The sequence below is a fragment of the Xenopus laevis genome, chromosome 1L (genome assembly GCF_017654675.1).
Source record: "Xenopus laevis strain J_2021 chromosome 1L, Xenopus_laevis_v10.1, whole genome shotgun sequence".
Taxonomy (NCBI): Eukaryota; Metazoa; Chordata; class Amphibia; order Anura; family Pipidae; genus Xenopus; species Xenopus laevis.
Window position 1 is genome coordinate 155,541,801 of NC_054371.1, and position 22,311 is coordinate 155,564,111.

The 22,311-nt window shown below is 39.6% G+C and overlaps 1 protein-coding gene across 2 annotated transcripts in view; it reads left to right on the top strand.

Moving 5' to 3' along the window:
• ndrg2.L (NDRG family member 2 L homeolog) overlaps window positions 1-17,355 on the top strand; it is a 38,325-nt gene extending 20,970 nt beyond the window's left edge. Inside the window, exons 4-17 of one of the 2 annotated variants that reach the window (XM_018260136.2) lie at window positions 1,238-1,343; window positions 2,405-2,525; window positions 2,645-2,707; window positions 2,795-2,855; window positions 6,361-6,447; window positions 6,770-6,826; window positions 6,917-7,020; window positions 7,220-7,264; window positions 8,391-8,442; window positions 8,529-8,576; window positions 9,176-9,211; window positions 10,147-10,198; window positions 13,696-13,729; window positions 15,330-17,355. In XM_018260136.2, the coding sequence (XP_018115625.1) occupies window positions 1,238-1,343; window positions 2,405-2,525; window positions 2,645-2,707; window positions 2,795-2,855; window positions 6,361-6,447; window positions 6,770-6,826; window positions 6,917-7,020; window positions 7,220-7,264; window positions 8,391-8,442; window positions 8,529-8,576; window positions 9,176-9,211; window positions 10,147-10,198; window positions 13,696-13,729; window positions 15,330-15,501 (1,038 nt within the window). In that variant the 3' untranslated portion in view covers window positions 15,502-17,355. The remainder of the gene's footprint in view (window positions 1-1,237; window positions 1,344-2,404; window positions 2,526-2,644; window positions 2,708-2,794; window positions 2,856-6,360; window positions 6,448-6,769; window positions 6,827-6,916; window positions 7,021-7,219; window positions 7,265-8,390; window positions 8,443-8,528; window positions 8,577-9,175; window positions 9,212-10,146; window positions 10,199-13,695; window positions 13,730-15,329) is intronic. The other variant, XM_018260144.2, reaches the window with a different exon arrangement.
• The last annotated feature ends 4,956 nt before the right edge of the window (window positions 17,356-22,311 follow it).

The following is a 22,311-nucleotide window of genomic DNA, read 5'->3' on the forward strand; positions in this document are numbered from 1 at the left end:
TTGAATTAGAAGAAAGGAAATTTACTTTCATTGATGTTTTTTTTCAAAGGTGTACAGATGAATTCAGAGAAAGTATATAGCCAAGGTAAAATTTGAAGATACATGTAGGCAGTATAGTCTGGATAGTCTGGTAGAAAAGGCTGTGAAAGCTAAAATGGAGGTAAAGTAATTGTGTTTGTAAATCTTTCTGTGCTGATGTTTGAATCTGCTTGTAGTTGTTTTTATTACTAGCTAAAATTGAATTATGTCTAGCTGGGCTAAGGCCTAGCATGTTGGTCTGTAGCAGCAGTGTCAGGGTTTCAAGAGACATAATGAGTTTGTTGTCATGTTATGGTGTACCGTCTCTGTGAGTGTGGCATATCTTGAATTGCTGAATTCTCCAACGAACAACACTTCTAGTTAAGGTAATGGACCTGTACCTTAACCTGGACCTTAGCAAGTCTTTCCTAAAGAGCATACCCGAGAAAAATATCAGTGTTTTTATGAAGTTTACTAAGTGGAAATAATAAATAATAGGTGTCTGTTATGATTGAAACTCTATTTTTTAGTCTAATATCAGATGTAGTGGGTTCAGCACTGATGGAGAACACTGCTTAGCGTCTTTGTCGGCTCTTATTGACTTCAATGAGAACAGTGCAGAAGCCGAGGTGCTTTTCTGCCAGAGCGTTTTCTGGTGGAAAAGGTCTTACACCCACACTCCTCACAATGCCCATTAAGGCCAATGAAAACCATAAGAGATGGTTACATGCATTTCTGTGACGGCTTTTCTCTGCCAGTGGAGAAAAGCTAAGTATGACATTAGTGTTAAAGGAGAATTAGACCCTGACAATTAGTAATTCATATTTGATGCAGATTATTGCACCTTATTTCTGTACTTTACAAAGTTTTTATTCAGTAAGTTGTAAAGGCTTCCAATATTATCCCCTGAATACAAGCCTTTCTGTAAACACTACACAGATGGAAAGGTGCATTGGGTGTTACCTTCCTTGTGCAGGGACTTTCTGTTTTAGTTGCTATATTATATTGGATCCCATATATTCAGAGGAGTTCAGCACTGGCCTAAATAATACACAGTTATGGCATCAGTAGTCCAGTTGCGATGCTTGTGGGGGGCAATGAAGGTTCACTAATGCACTTTACTTCATCATATGATAATTATAAAATAGGGGTTTTTCCTGTATGTACATATGTCTGTATTGTGTGCTTACCCCTATTTTTTGTGTGTCTCATGGTGTAGAAGCACTCTATTGAGACTCCCTATGGGGTGGTGACAGTCACGATTCAGGGCACCCCAAAACCCAAGAGGCCTGCGATTGTAACATTCCATGATGTGGGGATGGACCGTGAGTATGATGGCTGTTTGTGTCCAGCTGTCTGTCCCCAGACTGCCTTGTGTGGCTTTGTCCTAACAACTATCTTTGTCTTTCTGTTTGTTGTCTCTTTCTCTTCTCTGTGGCTTTGTCCACCTTGTGACTATGTCCAGTGATTTGTTTTGTCTGTCTGTGGCTGCTTTTTGTGATGGTGTCCAACTAACTCCTGCATACATGTTACATTCTGATGACTTTGTTTAACTGACTACAATTCTGTATCATATCTTATGTCTCAACTCTTCACATTTGTCCAGGTCTCTTGCTTTTTTTCCTGTTCTCCCTTCAGTTAAAGTCACCTGCATTTCTAATTTCTTTATCTGCACCCAGTCTCTTTTTTGTGTGTCTTTCAGTCACCTGCTCTTCCTTGCTCCATACCAGCAATTCCTTCTGATTGTGTCAGCCCAACCTTTTTTCCTTGTCTGCAAACTTTTAAAAAAAGACTGTGATCTACAGCTTGTCAATTGAGATAGTCTCAACCAAATAAGCCAGTGTGTTTGGGTCGGAAATAAAACAGATCTTCATTTACTCTAATCTAATAATTTTCTGTAATCCCCATCTATCCCCTGTGCTTTCATTAATTCCCATGTTCTTTTCAGTCTTTTATTTCCCCCAGTATTTCTCTCATACTTTTCTGTTCCTTTGTTCTCTTTTGTCAGTCCTTAGCCCTCTCCACTCTTTATTATCTCCTAAAAATGCAAAGTCCCACAGACACTGAGCAATTGGAATATGTTTGCTCTTTCGCAACATAAAATACCATATTTTTAGCCACACAAGTGTGCACATTCACCAGTATCACTAAGCTGTAAGAGAAAAGCATTTTAACTATCGATAATAAAAGATAGATATGATTCCCTTCTGCCAATGGTTCCTACAGTTTTCTTTCTATGCTGTAGTTTCAATATCTGTCTGACATTCTATACCTCTTTCTACCCTTGAGTCTCTGTTCATTCTGTTCCTGTTTCTGAGCTCACCACCCTGTGCCCTCCTATGTCTATGTCTTGTTTAATTGTTTTTTTTTCTTTGTACTTTCTCAGATAAGATGTGCTTTGATACGCTGTTTAAGTATGAGGATATGTGTGAGATTGTGAAGAATTTTGTAGTGTGCCACATTGATGCTCCAGGACAGGAAGATGGGGCTGCGGCCTATCCTCCAGGGTGAGTGTTGTGTATCATACAAGCTAAATTTTGTTTTATTAATCATATATGCTTCCTTCAAAATGATGTTGCGATCACTGTCTCTATCAGGTTGCTAATTTAGTTTCAATTGCATTTAGGTATCAATACCCATCCCTTGATCAGATGGCTGAGACCATCCCGTGTGTGCTGCAGTACCTGAAGTAAGCAATGGTTTTAATATATTACAAACGGTGTAGTTGCTTTTAATTAGCTGAATGTAACCTCTAATCTGTTTCCTTGTCACATAGCTTTCCCAGTATTATCGGAATTGGGGTTGGTGCTGGAGCTTATATTCTTGCCAAATACACGGTAGGTGTGATATTTGTTAAAATACACAGATGTATGTAAGGTTAGGACACAGTGGTAAATGCCATTTAGCTACTCTATTACACATTGCCGCTATTTGTGATCTGTATGGCAGGGGATATTATACAGTATGCCCTGATTATGCCAAGCCAACTATTTTGGCCAATTAGATAGTCCATTGCTTTAGACGCATTGTTGCTTGTAAAGGAGGTTACTGCCTGTGAAGAAATGGCTGGGTTTGCATCTGTTCATGTGTGATCCCATTATGTGGCACATTAGCACACTATACAAATAAATGTTATAGCCAAATGCCACTTACTTTAATTAACTGACCCATAGGCCAATCTGGTTGCCCAGATATCATCCTAATGTGGACACACAGCCAACTGATGTTGACTTTGTTTTTTGTTTTTTAGACAGGACAGAAAATTAAAGGGGTTCATGCCAAGATAACTATGCATAGTTAAACAAAATGTAACTCTAAGCAACTTTTATACATACATTAATTAAAAAATGTCAACGGTTGTCAAGTTATTTTCAAATGTAATTGCTCTTTATAAGCAGAATCTCTCTATTTACATTCCTGGCTCTGAGTCCTAAAACATTGTTGCAAGCTGGTAAACAGACCTTGAGGAGAGCTGATTTCTGTTGCATTGCTTAAAGGGGTGGTTCTTCTTCAAATTAAATTTCAGTATGATGTAGAGCGTGATATTCTGAGTAGTTAAAGCCCATTAAAGTCTATGGGCGTCAAAAAAGAATTTATTGCCCGGGAAATTATTTTGACGCACAACGCCATACAAGTCTATGGTTGTCATTTTTGCGGCAAAGCAAGGCATAAAAAATTCACCCATCCCTAATTCTGAATCACGTCAATTATCCAGCACACTTTGTATACTTAAAGTCTCCGCTTCACAGGGTGCACGCAATAAAGTATGTTCATCTCCACATACCTCCAATTCAAGTATATACAGATTGCTGCACTCCAATATCGCATTGAAACCGCCTTTATTTTCAAAATAGCACAGCGACGTTTCGGATACAAAAAGTCCTTTATCAAGTTAACAAACTTGATAAAGGACTTTTTGTGTCTGAAACGTCGCTATGCTAATGCGATATTGGAGTGCTGCAATCTGTATATACATCCCTAATTCTGAGACAATTTGCAATTGTTTTACATTTTTTATTATTTGTGTTTTTTGAGTTATTTAGCTTTTTATTTGAATTTGAATCTTAAGCAATGTGGTAACTAGGGTCCAAATTACCTTAGCAACTGTGCATTGATTTCAATAGGAGACTGGAATATGAATAGGAGAGGGCCTGAATAAAAGTCACAGTAATAAAAAGTAGCAATATCAATACATTTGTATCCTTACAGAGCATTTGTGTTTTAGAAGGGGTCAGCGACGCCCATTTGAAAGCTGCAAAGAGTCAGAAGAAAAAGGCAAATAACTATAAAACTATAAAGAATAAATAATGAAAACCAATTGAAAAGTTGCTTAGAATTGGCCTTTCTATAACATAATAAAAGTTACCTTAAAGGTGAATCGCCCCTTTAAAGGATCAAACCCAGAGAAAAGAAAGGGATACATGAAGGCTGCTTTCAACTGCAATCACATTTCATATTAACTGTAAAACCACTGAAAATGTTAAATGTAGACTGAAAAGCTGCTTAGAATTACACTATGCAAAAAAAAAACAGCTTTTGGGTGCAGTACCAGGCCAAGAGGTTCTTGTGCCCAAGGCAAGTACTTCTTGTCCTGCCTTCCACTTGCCCCTTATCTGTCCACAGTAGTGAAAACCCCCTACCACTACCCACGCTGAGGATCAGTCCCGCTCACCCCTTCTAAAAGAGCAAGACAGAACGAGCTGGAGTGGAGTCTGCTAGGCACCATCCTATCCTGCTTACCCCTAGTTCTGGCCCTATTTGGGTGAAGGACCACTATAACCTTGCATTGTAAGAGGTCACATTTAGTCTTCTGCAAGACATAACGGCGATTGTGGCAAAAAGTAGTGGGTTACCCTGCAACACGTGCTCAAGACATGTAAAATAAAGTACTGTAAGAAGGGGTTGTTCACCTTCCAACACTTTTTTCAGTTCACTTGGTTTCAGATATTTCACCAGAAATACATATTTTACCTTCTTAAGCAACTCTGGGAGCGGGGGTCACCGACCCTGTACTGTTCTAAATTGATACATTTAGTTGATACGTTTCTTATCTTTGTCCTTGCTGAGCAGAATCCATGAGTTTCATTACAGGCAGCTGTTGGAATTGATACAATAGTCAATTAAATGGTTGATTTATTCGTTTTTACATTAAACTGACCCTCATGATTGTGCGTGTCAGCAAATAATTGCACATTAATATCACTGGCATATTTTTAAAGTAGTCTTTAATGGCCAAACCATATTGTAGGGGTAACCATCTTTATAAGGTGGGGTTGGCCATGTTTTCCTGTATGTTTCTGTAGGCTTTGCTAAGAGACAATGTCAGGAGCTGTGGAAGACATATCTGTAAATGATTTGTTTTATTTCATCTGAAATGGTTGATTGTCTTTATTCTATGTTGTCTTTATCCTGTATTACCATACCGCATATTCTGTATTTTTTTTTTTGCAATTGGCTGAATGTGTTAATGTATTATTACAGTATAACTTTTCTGCCTTTCATGGTTTTAAATCTCTTTTCACTCATGCTCAGATGCTCACTATTATTCCTTCTGTTTATATGCATCTCTACCCCCTCCATCGCTCTTGCCTTCTCTGTCTGGATTCCTCTGCTCTTAATTTGTGTCTCTTCTCTGTTCTTCTCTTTCACCACCCAGCTGACTTAATGCCTTGTCTCACAGTTATTAGCCGTTTCTCTCAATCACATTTTACTATCCGAGGGAATCTTTGTCCTCGCAGCTAAAGACAAAGTGGCAGAAATGAACTTATCTTGTGCTCCACAAACTTCCTTTTGCATATCTTGATCTACCATATCTGGTCTCTTAGCTGTTTACTGTGACATATCTGTGAATATGAAATTGATCTACACAGATTCCTATCACACAAATTTCCCATATGTGAAAGGAGCAAAATGTATCCCATTTTATATATCCATTGTATATGCAAGATACATAGTTTTTATAATCATTTGATTTGCAACATCACTCTTAAGCTGGCCAAATATGTAAAGCTCTTTGAGGTGGGCAATATCGGGCGGATCTGATCATTTGGCTCTAGAGCCGAACAAACAGATCATAATGACGGGGACACAGGCCAGCAGGGCAATGACGCATCAATAGCAGATGCAATCATCACCCTGGTGGGATTTTTAAACCAACCCGATCAACATCTGCCCGGTTTTTGAAGGGGCCATACATACGCAGTTAAGCTGCTGACCCTGTCTAAATGGACTGAATCGGAAGTGTAATTCTCCTCGTGCATGGCCACCTTAAATAAGTTTTTTTTTCTGCTTTATTATCTTTGTGTCTATTCCTTATCCTCATCTAATTTTCTATCTCCCCAGCTTGCTCATGCTAACACAGTGGAAGGTTTAGTCCTCATTAATATTGACCCCAATGCCAAAGGCTGGATGGACTGGGCAGCACAAAAGGTAAAGATAACTGTCAGATGCACGATTTGTGTGTTAGTGGGTTGTTTGTCTCTGGTAGCCTCTCTCGTTTTATATATGAATGACTTTCTGTGTCCTTGGAACTTGTAGAATGTCACTTGGCTCAGATGTCTGTCAGTTTTTGCATTTGTAGTCTTGTCACTGGTATGCCAGCTTTCCTTTGTGTGCTTTCATCTCTTCAGCTAGCTGCTAGGCAGTTTGTTGCCATTACTGCTTCTCTATCTTTTTCTTGTTTATGATTTGTGGTTGTGCTTTAATCATTTTTTTTCTGTTAGTCTCTGATTATATTCCATATCTCTTACAGCTGACAGGGCTAACACAATCCATCTCTGATGTGATGCTCGGTCATCTCTTCAGTGCAGTGAGTAATATGAACCATAAGCAGGAAGACAGGAAATATGTCTGCCAATTAAAATCAAGGCTGCTAAGATAATGATTTTGTTTTGTGCAGGAAGAAATATCCGGAAATTCTGATGTTGTGCGCCAGTACAAAGCATCCATTTTAAACTCCCCTCTAATTAGTAATTACCAGCTATACTGGAACAGTTACAACAGGTACTCAAACATTTATTATCAAAAGCTATTGGTCTAGCATTTACATCAGGTCATCTGTCTCTTGAAGTACTTCTTATTGTTGTTATTGTATATTAAGATATTGGTGCAAAGCCTTGCCTAATGTGTTGCTGCTGTATGAATACATGATGATGAAAACATTCTTACTCTGTTTTTAATGATAATGTATGTCCATCTACAGCCGACGGGACCTGAACCTAGAGCGTGGAGGGGGTGTCACTCTAAAGTAAGTAAATGATAATCCTTCCCAAACTGCTGGAGGAACATGCAGGAGCTTTTTTTTTTATTATTATACAGTGGGGTGTCCGGCATTCAAGTCTTTTTTCAGTATCTGTCTCTGTTACCCCCAAGAAATTAAGTTCCAATACAATGTTACATTTTTTGTCTGTGATAATATTTTTTCTTATAAAAGTAATATCCCCCCTGTACACATCAAAACAATTTCAGGAGAACAGAAATCTGCTACTGGCTTTTTAAAAGCACTGCACTACTACTATTTCAGTTAAGGATATGCAAGTCTCTCAGATTATGCATATAACTACTGCCATTAACTGAAGTCAAGAAGGAATATATATATAAATCATGGTCCACTCAACCATTAAAAGTACTTTTATGAACATTGTAAAATATTGTTTCCCATGAGAGAAAGCTATATTTAAATGTTTTCTTATTAAAGGGGCAGTACACCCATTTTTCAACATAAACGCAATAAATAGGATTTGTGCTGAGCATATTTTTTTTCCTGTTGTTATAATCAGGAAAAATCTATGGAATTTGTTACTTCTTGAGCTAAGCAGGGTAAATGAAGGTATTACTCTATGCTTGGTCCTTTTGAGATAGATAGAAAGATTACCAGTGCACAGATAATCCCTCTGCATATATGACTCCTATCTATAAAATAGTCACAACAAAGGAGAAAGGGTATTCTGGTAATCTAATTATCTACCCCACAAGGACCAAAGACCAAGAATAGCTTCAGTTTCCCCTTTGCCCTGTTTAGCGTAAGAAATAATAAACCCCATAGATTTTTCTTATTACAATAGGCAAAAAGTATGTTCAACACAAGCCCTATTTACTGCACTCATATTGAACCAGGGGTATACTGCCCCATTAAAAATGTAACCCACATTTAAAGGAAACCTTTAGAACTACTGGCATTAATGTGGGTGGAATTTTATTGTCCTATTCATTCTTAGTTTTATAGGTATTGAGCTATTACAGGTCAACATAGGCAGAAGCGTAAAGCTTCATAGAATCATTATGAGAGAATGAGCACATTTGATACAACAAGCATACATTTTTGGGAGCTTCAGAGACAAACCAATTTAAACTCATTTTGATGTGTGTTGCAGGTGTCCTGTGATGCTTGTTGTTGGTGACCAAGCTCCCCATGAGGATGCAGTGGTATGTTCGTCCTTCTTTTATATACATAGTTGTTTTTAACAAAGGCAAGATATGAACTCATCTTATTCATGTATAAATGTTTCTAGGTGGAATGTAACTCAAAACTGGATCCAACACAGACCTCATTCCTGAAGGTAATCAAGGAAATTGGTATCATTAACAGGCAAGGGGTTAATAAGGGCATACTAATCCCATAGCATAGGGAGTCCCTTAAAGTGATACTGACACTAAAAAATTATTATTCAAAATATTAATGTACATCAAAAGTTACTTATAGCTCATGTTGATTGTTTTTCACTCATAGGGCTGCATTTGTTAGTAATTGTTACTTGATGTACCTAAACCTGGCTGTCCCTTCTCAACATGTCAGTTAGAATTTCTAATGCTAACAGACTGCTGAAGCTCAAATATGGCAGCCCCCTCATAGAGGAACATGGGGGATCAGATGGGTAATGTAAAAGCATCTATTAATAGTTTTATGGTGAAATTATAGATAGCATGCAAAGACAATATTATGATAGATGTAAAAAAAGGTTTAATTTATGGTGTAAGTATCTCTTTAAGGGAACTGAAGAAAGAAGGATTGCTCTTCCTTAGTTATTGGATTATAAATAAAGTAGGGTTGTTAGGTGACTGAAGGGACTAGGAGCCGTTCCTCACAAGAGCATTGGGATGGAGTGGAATTAAAGGAAAGACTAAAGACTTACTGTATAATCTTGCTTTTTGTGTTTAGATGGCAGATTCTGGTGGACAGCCTCAGATAACACAGGTAAAATCATATTTGAATAATACAGAAGAAGCATAAACAAACTGAAAAACTATCCTACACTATATAAACCAGGATTTTAGTTTTTCAAGTATAATTGTAATGTAATCTGGTTGTTGAAGCTTACTCTTCCTTGCAAACAGTCAGACCAGACAGAAATTGTATCCAGGTGGGGCATTACCTGGCACAGGCCTTTCTTACATGTCTATCCAAATGCACAAGCTGGGGACACTTGTAAGCGTTGCGCATTGCTCTGGCATTTTGAATACCAACACATGTGCCTCTGCTTGGAGCTAATGAACCTTAAGGGGATTCTGTCATGATTTTTATGATGTAGTTTTTATTTCTAAATTACACTTCAAATAATTCACTCTACCATATAACATTTAATTCCTGAACAGCAAGTGTTTTTTTTAAAGTTGTTATATTGGTGTGTAGGCAGTCATCTCAGGTCATTTTACCTGGTCATGTGCTTTCAGAAAGATCCAGCACTTTAGGGGGGAACTGCTTTCTGGCAGGCTGTTGTTTCTCCTACTCAATGTAATTGAATGTGTCTCAATGGGACCTGGATTTTACTATTGGATGCTGTTCTTAGATCTACGAGGCAGCTGTTATCTTGTGTTAAGGTGCTGCTATCTGATGTTTTTTTGTTACCAATGACCACCAGCAACCTTAGAACAACATTTTAAGATCAAAAGAGGGATAAAGGCAAAATAAGAAGGCCTATATATTTAAGAACCATTGAAACGTCATAAATTGGTCTATCTATGACATTAAAGTTAAAGTGAACTTTCCTTTGCCCAGTAAAAACAAAATAACTTTTCTCTTTAAATTATTTGCTGTTTGAGGAACACTCACTTCAGTAGTTTCCAATGTCTCAATTGCAATTATTGCTACATTTTCCCCTCACTTTATTCCTTTACTTTCTTTTGTTACAGCCTGGAAAATTGACTGAAGCATTCAAATATTTTGTGCAGGGCATGGGATACAGTGAGTATTACTGATTATATATTGATATAGAGATATTTTCTGGCTCTGTCCATTTCTCCCTATTTCTTCCTTACCCTTTTCTTTGGAAACTGTGCTCTACTTCTGAGATGTATCACTGCATTGTACATAGTTAATGTTGTGACTTCAGCTGCACTTTTCCTGCTGCTAAAATGTTTGTGTCCTCAAGTGGAAAAAAAGTCTGATAGTTTTATAGATAATTGTTCCCTTGGCCCTTCTAAATTGTTTGAAACATCATTCTTTTAGAACGTTTTTTTTCTTGAACATCGATTTCTGCCAGTGTTGGGAAAATAGATAATGTTTCCAAGTGTGGGCAAGTGGTAGAAACTGCAAATGGCCTGTGTTTAACAGAAACCCAAAAGTTGGCCGATTCTCTTAAAAATGTGCTGTGCTTTTGTTTTAATTATGCAAAAATCTGTGGCATGTTTCCATGTATTTAAAGTCAATGGTTTCTACACTGTGGGTCCAGCTCCACAATGAATAATTCAAACCAGTGGATCAGGGATAATGAGCCTAAAGGCATGGACACACATTCGTTTTTTTCAGCGCAGCTTTTAAAAAAGCCGATCGCCGTGCAAATATGCTAACCTAGTGTGCAATTGCCTAAGCTTGAAACCACTTAGCGTATTTACACAGCTGTCAGCTTTTTTTCCCGCTAGGTAAAACCGCTTGTGTGTCCAGGTCCTAAAGGTTGATTAGGTTGAAATTTGGAGATGAATGCTCACCTACTTGCGAGGAAACTTGGGGCGACTTCGGAAAACCTCCCAGCGTGCCCCAACCCTAACCAGGGAGATGAACAGGGGCTCTAATGCCATTCATGACTCTTATAAGATAGGACATTTGTTGCTGGACTAATAGATGTAAAATGTTCAGGTTTATGGTTCTCCTTTAATTCTTGGGTGTCCTTGCATGCAGTTCATGTTAGGGATCTACCTAAAGATGTAACAGCAGATAAACTTATCAGGCGATTTTTCAGTATCCAACCAGATTTTGGGTTCTATACGAAAACAATTCTAGAGGTTTAACACTGCACAGCCAAAAGATAAACAAGGATTGAGTTGGAACATTTCAGCAACTTAATGATGTGTAATATTGAGCTTGAGGTATAACAGGAGGAAAAGATAAAGATTTTCAAATGGCCTTCACAATGCCTAGAATATAATGAGCAATAAAACAAAATGTTCACTAAAATATTCTTGAAAACCCTTATGTCTTTTTACTGAGGTGTTAAAAAGCACCAATTCAGAGGGAACAAATGTTTTCATATGCTGTTTTCTTTGTGTATGGAGAAAAACCTTATGCATTCAGAATTCACATCTGCAGGAAAATCTGTTCTATTTGTTTTCTTAACTGAATTCATTTTAACAAACATTCACTTAGCAAGGAGGCATGCTTTTTATAGCTATAGAGAGAGAAGCACTGCTGAAAGATTAGAGCGCTCTGCTATATTTTATCTTTTGTAATGTGATGTTTTGGGACTCATCACAACCAATGCTGTCGCCATCTCTTCAATCTCATCCTGTGTCCCGGTGGCTCCATATTTGGACTTTTTTACAAGGTTGGATTTGATCAGCGCCAGTTCTGATCCAAACAGAATCCAAAATTTATATTTAAAATGTGTGCACAGATTAAATTAGTGTTTCCATTTTGTTCAGGATTCATTATTTATCTGGACTTATAAAATGTGCATTGTGTGCGTTCCTCATTTAAATCTTGGAATATGGTTATTAGTTGAGGTAAATAAACCATTCCATTCCTGTCCCCTGTGTGAAACGATTTTTCAAGTTGAAACAAAATCAAATATTTTAATCTACAAGGAAACCTTGCTCTCCATACCTTTTTGACATTAGCTTGGGCTTATGTATACTGTAAATAGTGTTTATGCACCTTGTCTACATAAGCCCAACTAAATGAGCCTGTGTGAAAAGGGGGGTATTTGTTAAAGCACATCAAAATAGTTACCCCCACTGGAGGTGCAGTCTAACAGAGCCCACACAACTTGGGGAAACCATAGTATTGCTTCAATAAAACCTCCCTCGCAAACTCTATGCCAGCCCTCACCAAGTGGAAACACCTGGTGCAGGCAGCCATGCTGGGGCACATTGATGAGAATAGAGTGAGCAACTGCCCGTCTCACTTATTACATGCGTGTAATATAGGATTGGTTGGTATGTCCCCTGTTCCTGCATCACATGCCATTGTGGGAGGCATAATGCTCACAAAGGAGATTTCCCCCAACTGAAGTGTGAGCTATGCTTCCCGGCACCTCCGGTGGGGGAGAAACAATTTTTTGAATGATAGGTGCTCTTTAAAGCTTATTGGGCCCATGTAGTAGAAGTAAGGATCTCCTCCATTAATTTCAGACAAACGCTGCGAGGAATTGAATTGCAACAGCTGTTGAGGTGCTGAAGGTCCTTGGTGTGAATATTCCGTGACTGAGTCTTGGAAATTCCCAACGGCCATTCCTGAGTTGTGACGCATAACTGAGGATTTAGAGACCATTACATACATGAGTCACCTCTTATTCTAAATAGATGTGTGTTCCCTAGATCTCCTTCTCTCTTGAGAAAAGCCTACCTGGTCCTGCACTTCAGATGTTCAACTTTGAGTAAACCATAGCAACCATGCATTGATTTGAATAAGAGACTGGAATATGAATAGGAGAGGGCCTGAATAGAAAGATGGGTGATAAAAAGTAACAATAGATTTGTAGCCTTACAGAGCATTTGTTTTTTTTAGATGGGGTCAGTGACCCCCATTTGAAAGCTGGAAAGAGTCAGAAGAAGAAGGCAAATAATTAAAAACAACAATATATAAATGAATGAAGACCAATTCAAAGGTTGCTTAGAATTGGCCATTCTATAACATATTAAATGTTAACTTTAAGGTTAGCAACCCCTTTTAACAAATTCTGTGCCTATTATAAAAAAAAATATATATTTATCCCCCAGCTTTCATCCAGTCTTTTTAAACTTGAGTGCCAGCCCAGGGCCCAAAGATTGTCAGTTCAGCCATCCTATGAAACACATGGTATGAGGGAACTGCTACACTATAGTGTACAGCATCAGTGTGCTTTAGTAATGTTTCTACTGGTCCCTGGTGTTTGGGCATCTAAACCTCACAAAAATAAATTGATGCAGGCTTAATCCGCAGTCCTCTGAGCACTTTCAGTATTTAAATTAATTTTAATATATTTTTTAAAAAAATAGAGATCGGGAACCCCAATTTTTTTAGAATGCCCATAATTCATCCACTTTCTGTTTTTACAGCATTTTGTGCTGTTCTGTAGAAATCATTTAAGCTTGGCATAGGTATCATAGTGTGTAAACGCTTCAGCTTACCAGAGATGGAGAACCATGACCACTGTCCTTCTGTCCTTCTCCAAGTCTTTCATCTCATATCCAAAGAATCTATCCACCTTCTCCTTTCTCATTGGTTCCAGCAGTTCTCATTTTTTTCTTGCTGTCTCTTCTCTCCAGTCCCCCACATTCTGGATAAGAAGCGCAGTATGGGGTGAAGTATCTTCTAAAGAATTGTCTCCACCAGCCTTGATGCTTACCCCTGCACTTCTGCTCCCACTTCTCACCCAATGTTTCACAAAGCCCCTGGGCACAAAACACGCACCTTGCCCTTTATAAAGCATATAAATTATATGTATGTGTGTGTGTGTCTCATGTATTCATTTTTTTTTTTGACTAGTGGGGTCTGTATTAACTTAAAGTCTGCAGTGCTGGTTCCTGTCTAGCTTGTGATCGTTCACCTATCACCTGGTAGCATGGCTCTCACTTATTCCTAGCTGCTGTCTTATTCCTAGCCTACTGTAAAAGCCATCTTGTTTTGTATATCTTGTCATCAATGTAATAACTGTGTTCATTGCTGTAAACAGAAGAGGATTTGCCTTTGTTTAGTACTTCCATCCCTAATAATCACACCGTAAAGCTATGCCAACATTACCATTGTCCTTGGCGAGTTGGCCACTGTATCAGTGTATGGATGAGATTGAGATGACTACCATAAGACTAGGGTCACACCCTTCGGATCTAGGCCTGTAGAGAAACACAGGCCAAGAATATGCAGCCCTGCTCTGCCTGCGCCTGGAAACATTACCGCCACTCCGGTGCAGGCAGATGTGGCAGGTATTGATGCCAAAACGTGAGATTTTGCATTTCGCATCAAAACCTGCCACATATGCCTGCACCCGAGTGTAGATTATATTTCTGGGTGCAGGCAGAGCAACAGCATTTCTGTGCAGGCCGAGATCCGTATGGAGGGGTCCTAGCCTAAGAGCACCAATGTGACAGCTGTTAGTCCCCTTGGGCAGAATAATATAGAGTCTAACCTCCACTCTGTAGTATTGTGATTTCCTTTAAACTTGTTGTGTGAGCAACAATCTTAGAAATGTGATGTGTAACAAAAGTAATAGATTAGGGCAATTTCAGAATTGGTATGAGTGAGTGTTCCTTTGATTTTATTTTTTTTAAATGGGAAAGTAGATTTGGGGAGATGCCATAAGGGCTGCCATAGACTGTCAATGTATTGAGCCTCTGAGTACAGGGAGTCTTCGAGTTACAAACACACGACTTACAAACAACTCACACTTACATACAGAGGCTATTATAGTAATGTACTGTGGTTTGCTTGGCCTTTATTAGCATTTAGCTTTAATAAACCACCTGCCCCAATTCCCTCCGGTGTGTGTATTTTTACTGAAGTGCACAGAAAGGTAAAAATAAATACTATGTTAAGACAAATATCTGTCTTGTTGCATTTAATAAGTAAATGTATATGTTTCAACTTACATACAAATACAAATTAAGAACAAACCTACAGATCCTATCTCGTACATAACCCAGGACTGCCTGTACTTGAAATGCCAGGGCCTATGATCTCAGTCAAGACCTGGTTTGTATTTGTTGTGTCATTGGCTGATCGCCACGTCATTTACCTCAGAGTCGTGTCTGGGTTTCCTAATTTAGAAATGTGCAGTTATAACCCAGACAGCCCTTCAGAAAACCAGACAGATGGCAACCCTATTTGTATTGTATTTCTCTGCTGTTCTATATAATGTACTCACCCCATTTCTCCATCTCACTACTCTTTTTGTCCATTTCAGTGGCTTCCTCATGTATGACTCGTCTGTCTCGCTCTCGCACCGCCTCTCTCTCCAGCGAGGGGAATCGCTCACGTTCTCGCACCCAGTCCCAGAGCAGCGAGTCGGGGGGAGGACCTCCAGCTCCCCTGGCGGAAGTGACCTGCTGAAGGGCCGTGAACCTGGCGACCTGTGATCGCCTCCCCTTCCCACACCCTGCCTGACCTCTGTCTGAGGGGAAAGAGCATTTTTATCTGTCCTGTTGGGGGCGGAGTTAATAATGCTAATTAGTTACACTAAAAACAAACCCAGAAGTCACATGTGAGATAATTTAGATGTCTTTATCTGTCTGTTCTTATTTTAACTGCTTTCTTCCCTTTAGTTTAGACTGGCTTATTTTCTCCCTTATATAGAGTTGTCTTTCTTTGATATATCTCTACATTTTCAATTTTCTTTTGTGTATTCCTGATTATTGATCACCCCTTTCTTACTCTCCACCAGACAAACTACTGGGCAGCTTGAGACAGCTCCTCACATGTGACTTTGCCTTTTGCCACTAAATTGTTCTCAATAACCTGACTGGCTTCTTTGCTCTCCCTGCCATGTATATAATGATAGGTTGTAACGTGGGGATAACATGACATCCTAATTCTGTCTGATAGTCACTCATACTTTGTGACCAAGAGAGTCAATGGGGAAGTCAGAGTTGTGGGGAGGAGGGGAGAAATGCTATAGGTACAACCACTGGAAAACTTCTTATAGGGCAAATGTTATGATTTGAGGTTACTGTAAGCTGGTAACAGAATGCAGTTCTCCGTTACAAAGAGGTACTATTAAGCAACTATGAGCAAATTTGTGCTGTTATCTTTAAATAGTTCTCACGTCCTTCAGCTTGCTTTGATTGGCTCCACAATGCAGTCACAGTCCCTCAGGGTTACAAACATGAGTCTTAGTGGGAGGGTTAAAGAGTATTTGCAGGCATTTTAAGTAATATGTAGGTACAAGCTAGGGTGTGTGGAGGAAAGGAGAAAGTTAATATGGTTTCTGTATCTCCCCAAGTAACCTCCACCTTCTGGTAAGGGCAGTCAGCTTCCCATTCTTACAGAGATGTCATTGTAATTGCAGAAGTTGGGTGTGTGGGGGCTGGTGGAGGTACCAGTCAGTCACTGAGCAAGTGAAACAATAAGAATAATGGCAAGACCAAATGTTCTGTGATTTGCCTCAAAGCTGCCTTTCCAGACTATTTACAGGCAGAAAGAGGGTTCATTGTGGGCTGCTTGCAAACTCATTGCTTCCCATTAAGTATCTTCCCAAGTTCTAAGTAAGTTTGATACTGGACAACTGGTCATTTATGTTTGTCATTTTGTCTCATTGTTCCTGCGAACACCATTTGCTGCTTTTGCTCCAAATTTATGCTGCTGTGCCAATGCTATTGCTCCATTTACAGATCTTTTTATGCCAATAACTGTTACTTTATACAGTGGACCCCTATAATTCCTCCTGTTCCCTCCATATAACATCTGCCCATAAAGGATTGAAATATGTGTAAACTTGCATATAGCCTGTACTTAGAATTCCTCCCAATCTATATTGTGGCTTTCTGTAACCTGTATTGCTTCATGTAATCCGTTTCCAAAATCCCAGTGCAAATATCCACTTGTCGTGTTTGTAGAGCTCTTCCTAAAAATCATCCCAAGTCCCCACTGACTCTTAACTGTAGACCCACCTGTTGCTTGACATACTGTCCCCATTCATCCTGTTGCTTCATATATATAAGCTTTATAACCTCAATAACAGGCTTGGTTGGAAGGCACCATAGGTCTAGTAAAATTATGTTTCTGTACCTAAGTAGATACAGCTTTGAGTGCAGTTATGAGTCAGATCCAGTATAGTGCTCTGTTCATAGAGGATCTCTTCTGCATCACCTGGGATATTTGGATGGTGGCTGTATAGGCTAGGGGCTCCCTGTGTAGGATTCTTTTTGTTCTCTTCTATTTTTCTTTGTTAGTTTTTTTTTTCCTGAAACTGAAAAATAAAATGTTAAATGACATTAATCATTTTGTCATTTTTGCCTACAAATTCTTCCAACAGGTAGCACAATTACTGTTATTCAATTATCATAGGTGTAGGAGTGTCCTTAATGGTTAATTTTTTTTAAAAAAAAAGTTTTCTTCTGAAATACGAGAAAAACTGAACTTTAAGAATGTATTGTTATACAATAGATAGATAGATGAAAAACGGTTATTATACAGGGAATGATGTGGGGGGGGGCGTGTCAGGTAGGGAATGTGTGACGTGTGCACATACTATTGGCTGATGTGTAGACATACAAAATTCAAATCCACTAATCACTTTATGTGCTTGTTCACACCAAACTACACCAAATACACCAAACTATGATGTGTCTAAAGTTACAATTGTTTCAACTACAAGTGGAACTATCTCAATAATTCTCATAAGTAACTAATGTTTCAAATTATAGATAACAGGATAGAGTGAGTGTTTATCGTACTAGATAGAAACAATGTATCAAAAAGGACCCAAGATCTCTTATCCTGAACATATGCATATCATTATGAGCACTTATACAAATAAATAAATACCCGTGTCATTTTTATTATTCACAATAAAGGCATCCCATAAATATTTCAAAGTATTTTGGTTCCAGGCCCTAATGGCTCATAATGTGTAAAAAAAAAAAGAAAAATCCATTTACATACCTACATCTGTAGGTCATTATGGGCAGTCGCTGTACGTATATTCATTAGTAGTAGTTTTTACTTGTTCCATTAGTTACTGTTGGTGGTTCGCTTATTCTCTCAATTCTAAGTGGTGTTCATTAAAAGCTTTATCCGATGTGAGGAGTGCCATGGTGTCGTGAACGGTCCACTCGTTATGGCCCTTTACATTGACGTCACTGCTCATGTTCTACCGCAGCTGATCGTCTGGCAATTTTTATATATGTATGTTCACCAGGCGTAGATTCGCCAGGACAATGCTAGTTCACTAAAATCCGGAGTTGCGTCCCGGGCGCCGAAGGCTAGCGAAGTTGCGCAAGCGTTTACTAATTTGCATACGACGGGAAGATTAAGTTCAATGGCCGTATTTGTTGCAGCAAATACATTACACTACACAAGCCCGGGAAACCTTAATAAAATACAATAAAGTTGTTATATTGCCCTACACATGAGCCCAGTGTATAGTTTGTGCCATAGGAAATGACAGCTGTTGCCATAACTTCCAGTAACTTTAAGTCTTTTCATAGCCAATTCCTCTCATTATTTTGGCAAATGTTACTTCTGGAAGGGATTCTCCCCTACTCTTCAGTAGCAACACATTGCAAAGAGACGACAGGAACACTCAGAGATAACAGTTGGTAAGTAACAGCCTTACCTCATTATTTGCAATGTGAATAAACATTGTGCAACTAGTGCTTAGGCCAGATGTGAACTCAAGTCCCCAGTGCTGCAAAGTGGTGGTAGTAGTAAATCTGATGTTGGCTCTGCCTGCATTTTCTAACCTTGAATCTGTAGTCATCCAGTAACAAAATGTGTAAAGTTTGGGGACCCTGGTCTAAATAATGTGAGAATGGCAGCATTTTAAATTTAAACCAAAGAAATTCAATGGGGGAAATCTGATTGGCTGTTGGTGGCTCCGGCCACTTTTAATAACCTTGAACTGCAGTTCACCAGAGACTAACTCTGCAAAGTGTGGGGACCCTGCCATCAATTCTTTAACAAAGTTACAATTGTAAAACAAACACAATTTGCAAGATTGAAGGAAAAGTAAACCCTCAGAATGTTTCCTTTGTTGATCTTTTTCGCAGTTCCTCCACTGGATCGCCAAATCAAGATAAAATTATAGATCAGCGCCACAAGCTATGGAAAAATCAAATAGAGCTAGCGGAATATTGTTAATATTCAGTGTAGTCACCAGGGTGTTGCAACACAAATCTGTGTGTGTCTTGAACCATAGAAAGTCTAAGTACAGATTTTTCTTATGTGTCATTTATTGCTTAGAAAGTACTTTGGGTCTCCGGTAAGTAGGGAAAACAAACAGGAGTGAATAAATGCACATGTAAGGAATACTGCAGCTGGAGTCGTGAGTCATGTGTCTAAGCATTTTAATGAACAGCATAAGAAAAACCCTCAGGGATTATAATTTGTATTGCAGGGTAAATGATCTTGACTCTGCCATTAATGTTGTGAGAAAGGCAGCAGTTTAAATATAAACCAATGAAATGTAATGGGTGAAATCTGATTGGCTGTTGTTGGCTCTGCCCAGTTTGCCTAATCTTTAACCCTAGTCCCCCAGTGACTAAGTGTGCAAAGTTTGGGGACACTCGCGTTAAATGTATGAGAATGGCAGCAGTTTTCAGGGACACTCCAAATAATTCACTCTACCATATAAAATTTTCATTCCTAACCCAACAAGTCTATTGTAATATTGGTGTTGTAATATTGGTGTGTAGGCAACCATCTCAGGTCATTTTGCCTGGTCCTGTGCTTTCAGAAAGAGCCAGTGCTGCACTATGGAACTACTTTCTGGCAGGCTGTTGTTTCTCCTACTCAATGTAATAGAATGGGGTGGAGTGCTGTTCTTATATGTATATGTACCAGGGAGCTGTTATCTGGTTACCTTCCCATTGTTCTATTGTTAGGCTGCTGGGGGGGGGGGAAGTAACATCACTCTAACTTACAGTGCAGCAGAGTGACTGAAGTTTATCAGAGCAAAAGTCACATGGCTGGGGCACCTGGAAACTGACAATATATCTAGCCCCATGTCAAATTTCAAAATGGAAAAAAAAAAAATCAGTTTGCTCTTTTGCTTTTTCGCTTACCTGGACTCTCCTGGTGCCTCACTTGGGGAACAATTGGGACAAGTTTAGCGTATTCCCCTTAGACCCAAATATTGACCCAAATATGTTTCCCCCATACACCCTTGCAATGAGTTGATACATTTAAATACCTGGGCATCAATATCAGGAAGGAGTTAAGTGCTTTCTTCCCTGACAACCTAGACCCCACTCTTCAAGCCATGAAGGAGAAATTGTTGGTGTGGGCTAAACGTCCCTTATCCATCTGGGGAAGAATTAACTAACCAAAGATGATACTTCTGTACTCCTGTACGTCTTCCACCAATCTTTCTGGCACCAATCTTTAATGTCCACTGACATTATTTGCCTCCCTGGACTGTAGGCCAACAAACCCCCCAGATTTGCTAGAGCCAAACGTAGAGCATTGGTTCAAGGTGGCCTAGGTCTCCCACATTAGCAATATTACTTTCCAGCTGCACAGGTATACTATATCCAAAGGTGGTTCTGTCCCTATCCCATCAACCCGTACTTTCCCCTACAGGCAACCTTAATCACTTCAGTCGAGCCTCTGAAATATATCCCATTCCGTAAACTATTGGATATTCTAACTGACCACCCGCAGTGGCGTAACTACCAGGGAAGCAGGGGGTGCAATTGGACCAGGGCCCGCACCCCGCAGGGCCCCCCGGCAGATCGCACCCCACTGTAGCCGCAAAGAAAATCGATGTGAAGGGAGGGTAGGGGGGCCCAGGCCCGGCTGCATGGCCTGCACCAGGGCCCTCCCCCACCTAGTTATGTACTGACCAGCCGATCATTGTGACTCCTTACAAAGCACAGCAGATGATACTGAATTTGTAACGTGAAGACCCATTCCTATCCCCCGGTTTGCCATTATGGAGCAATTCTAACCTACCCAACTTTCGACAAATTGCATCATACCAAGTGTTCGTCCCACTGGGGCATATGTACATTGGGAAATGTGACTAATATGGGGGGGGTCCTGCTACCTAGAGATCACATCAGGCGTACAGGAACCTGAGAGCCGCTCTCCTGGTTCTCATATTTACAACCAACAGGCCTTTTGGCAGCAATTCCAAAGGAAAATAGTGCCCTTTGTGCTTGCCAACGTTATAACTACTCTCCAAAACCCAGCCTATAAAAAGCTGACCACCATACTATACTCTTTCTTCCTCACAGCTCAGGCACAGCTTGGCGTCAAGATCTACCGGAGCTCAACTATGAAGATTGGGAGGAAGCAACAGACAGGGCCTACCACTATCTGATCTCCACAAGAGACACAAGTCTAATCATCTACAGGCTGACTCGTCTCGTTGCCCCAAATGTAACGCCCCCTAGGCTGACTACATCCATCTAATATGGCTATGCCTGCATGCACACCACTTTTAGGAACAAGTCCTAGACTATATTCAAAATACAACATCCCTTCCTAAAATACTTACACCCAAGGTGTGCCTGTTTGGCATTGTGAATGATATTGTTTTTGAATCTGCAACATGTATTATTTTCCGAACCTTATTGTTTTATGCCAGGAAGTGTATTCTACTTCACTGACACATTCTCCCCTGACACCAGCTGGCTTAACCTAATTAGAGCCCTTCTCCCACTGATACAACTCCCCTACACTGCAAGAGGGTTCCCCGAAAAATATGACAAGGTATGAGGAGAGTAAGTTGAAACTATTAACTAACAGTGTATGGGTACCCCTCTGAGACTATGACCCCCCTTCACTGGGAACCCCAACACCGTAATGTTATAAATGCTTAAATAAAAAAATAGTTATTGGTCTCTGTGCCTGAAAAATGTTTAGTTGTGATCTGAGCCATGGAAAGATTTAGCTAATTACTTATATAGCTATGCTTCATGCCAATGTGATGAATAAAAACTACAGATAGCAGCCATAGCACGGCCAGTATTGGTGAAATAGGAAAGGGATAAGTGTTTCTCCCTTATGACCAGAAGGTGGCAGCAGAACCCACCATGAGTATTTTGAGCATTCATGTGACATTCTACATGGCTCCCTTCCAACTTATAAGGGTGTTCCTTGTCAGCTGCACTAGCCCAGCCAGCTTCCAACATTAAAGCGGAATGTATTCTATCAACAATTGCTTCAGTTTTATCTGCAGTGATCAGGTTGATATATGGCCTTGCTCTGCTGCAAAGTCAACTGCA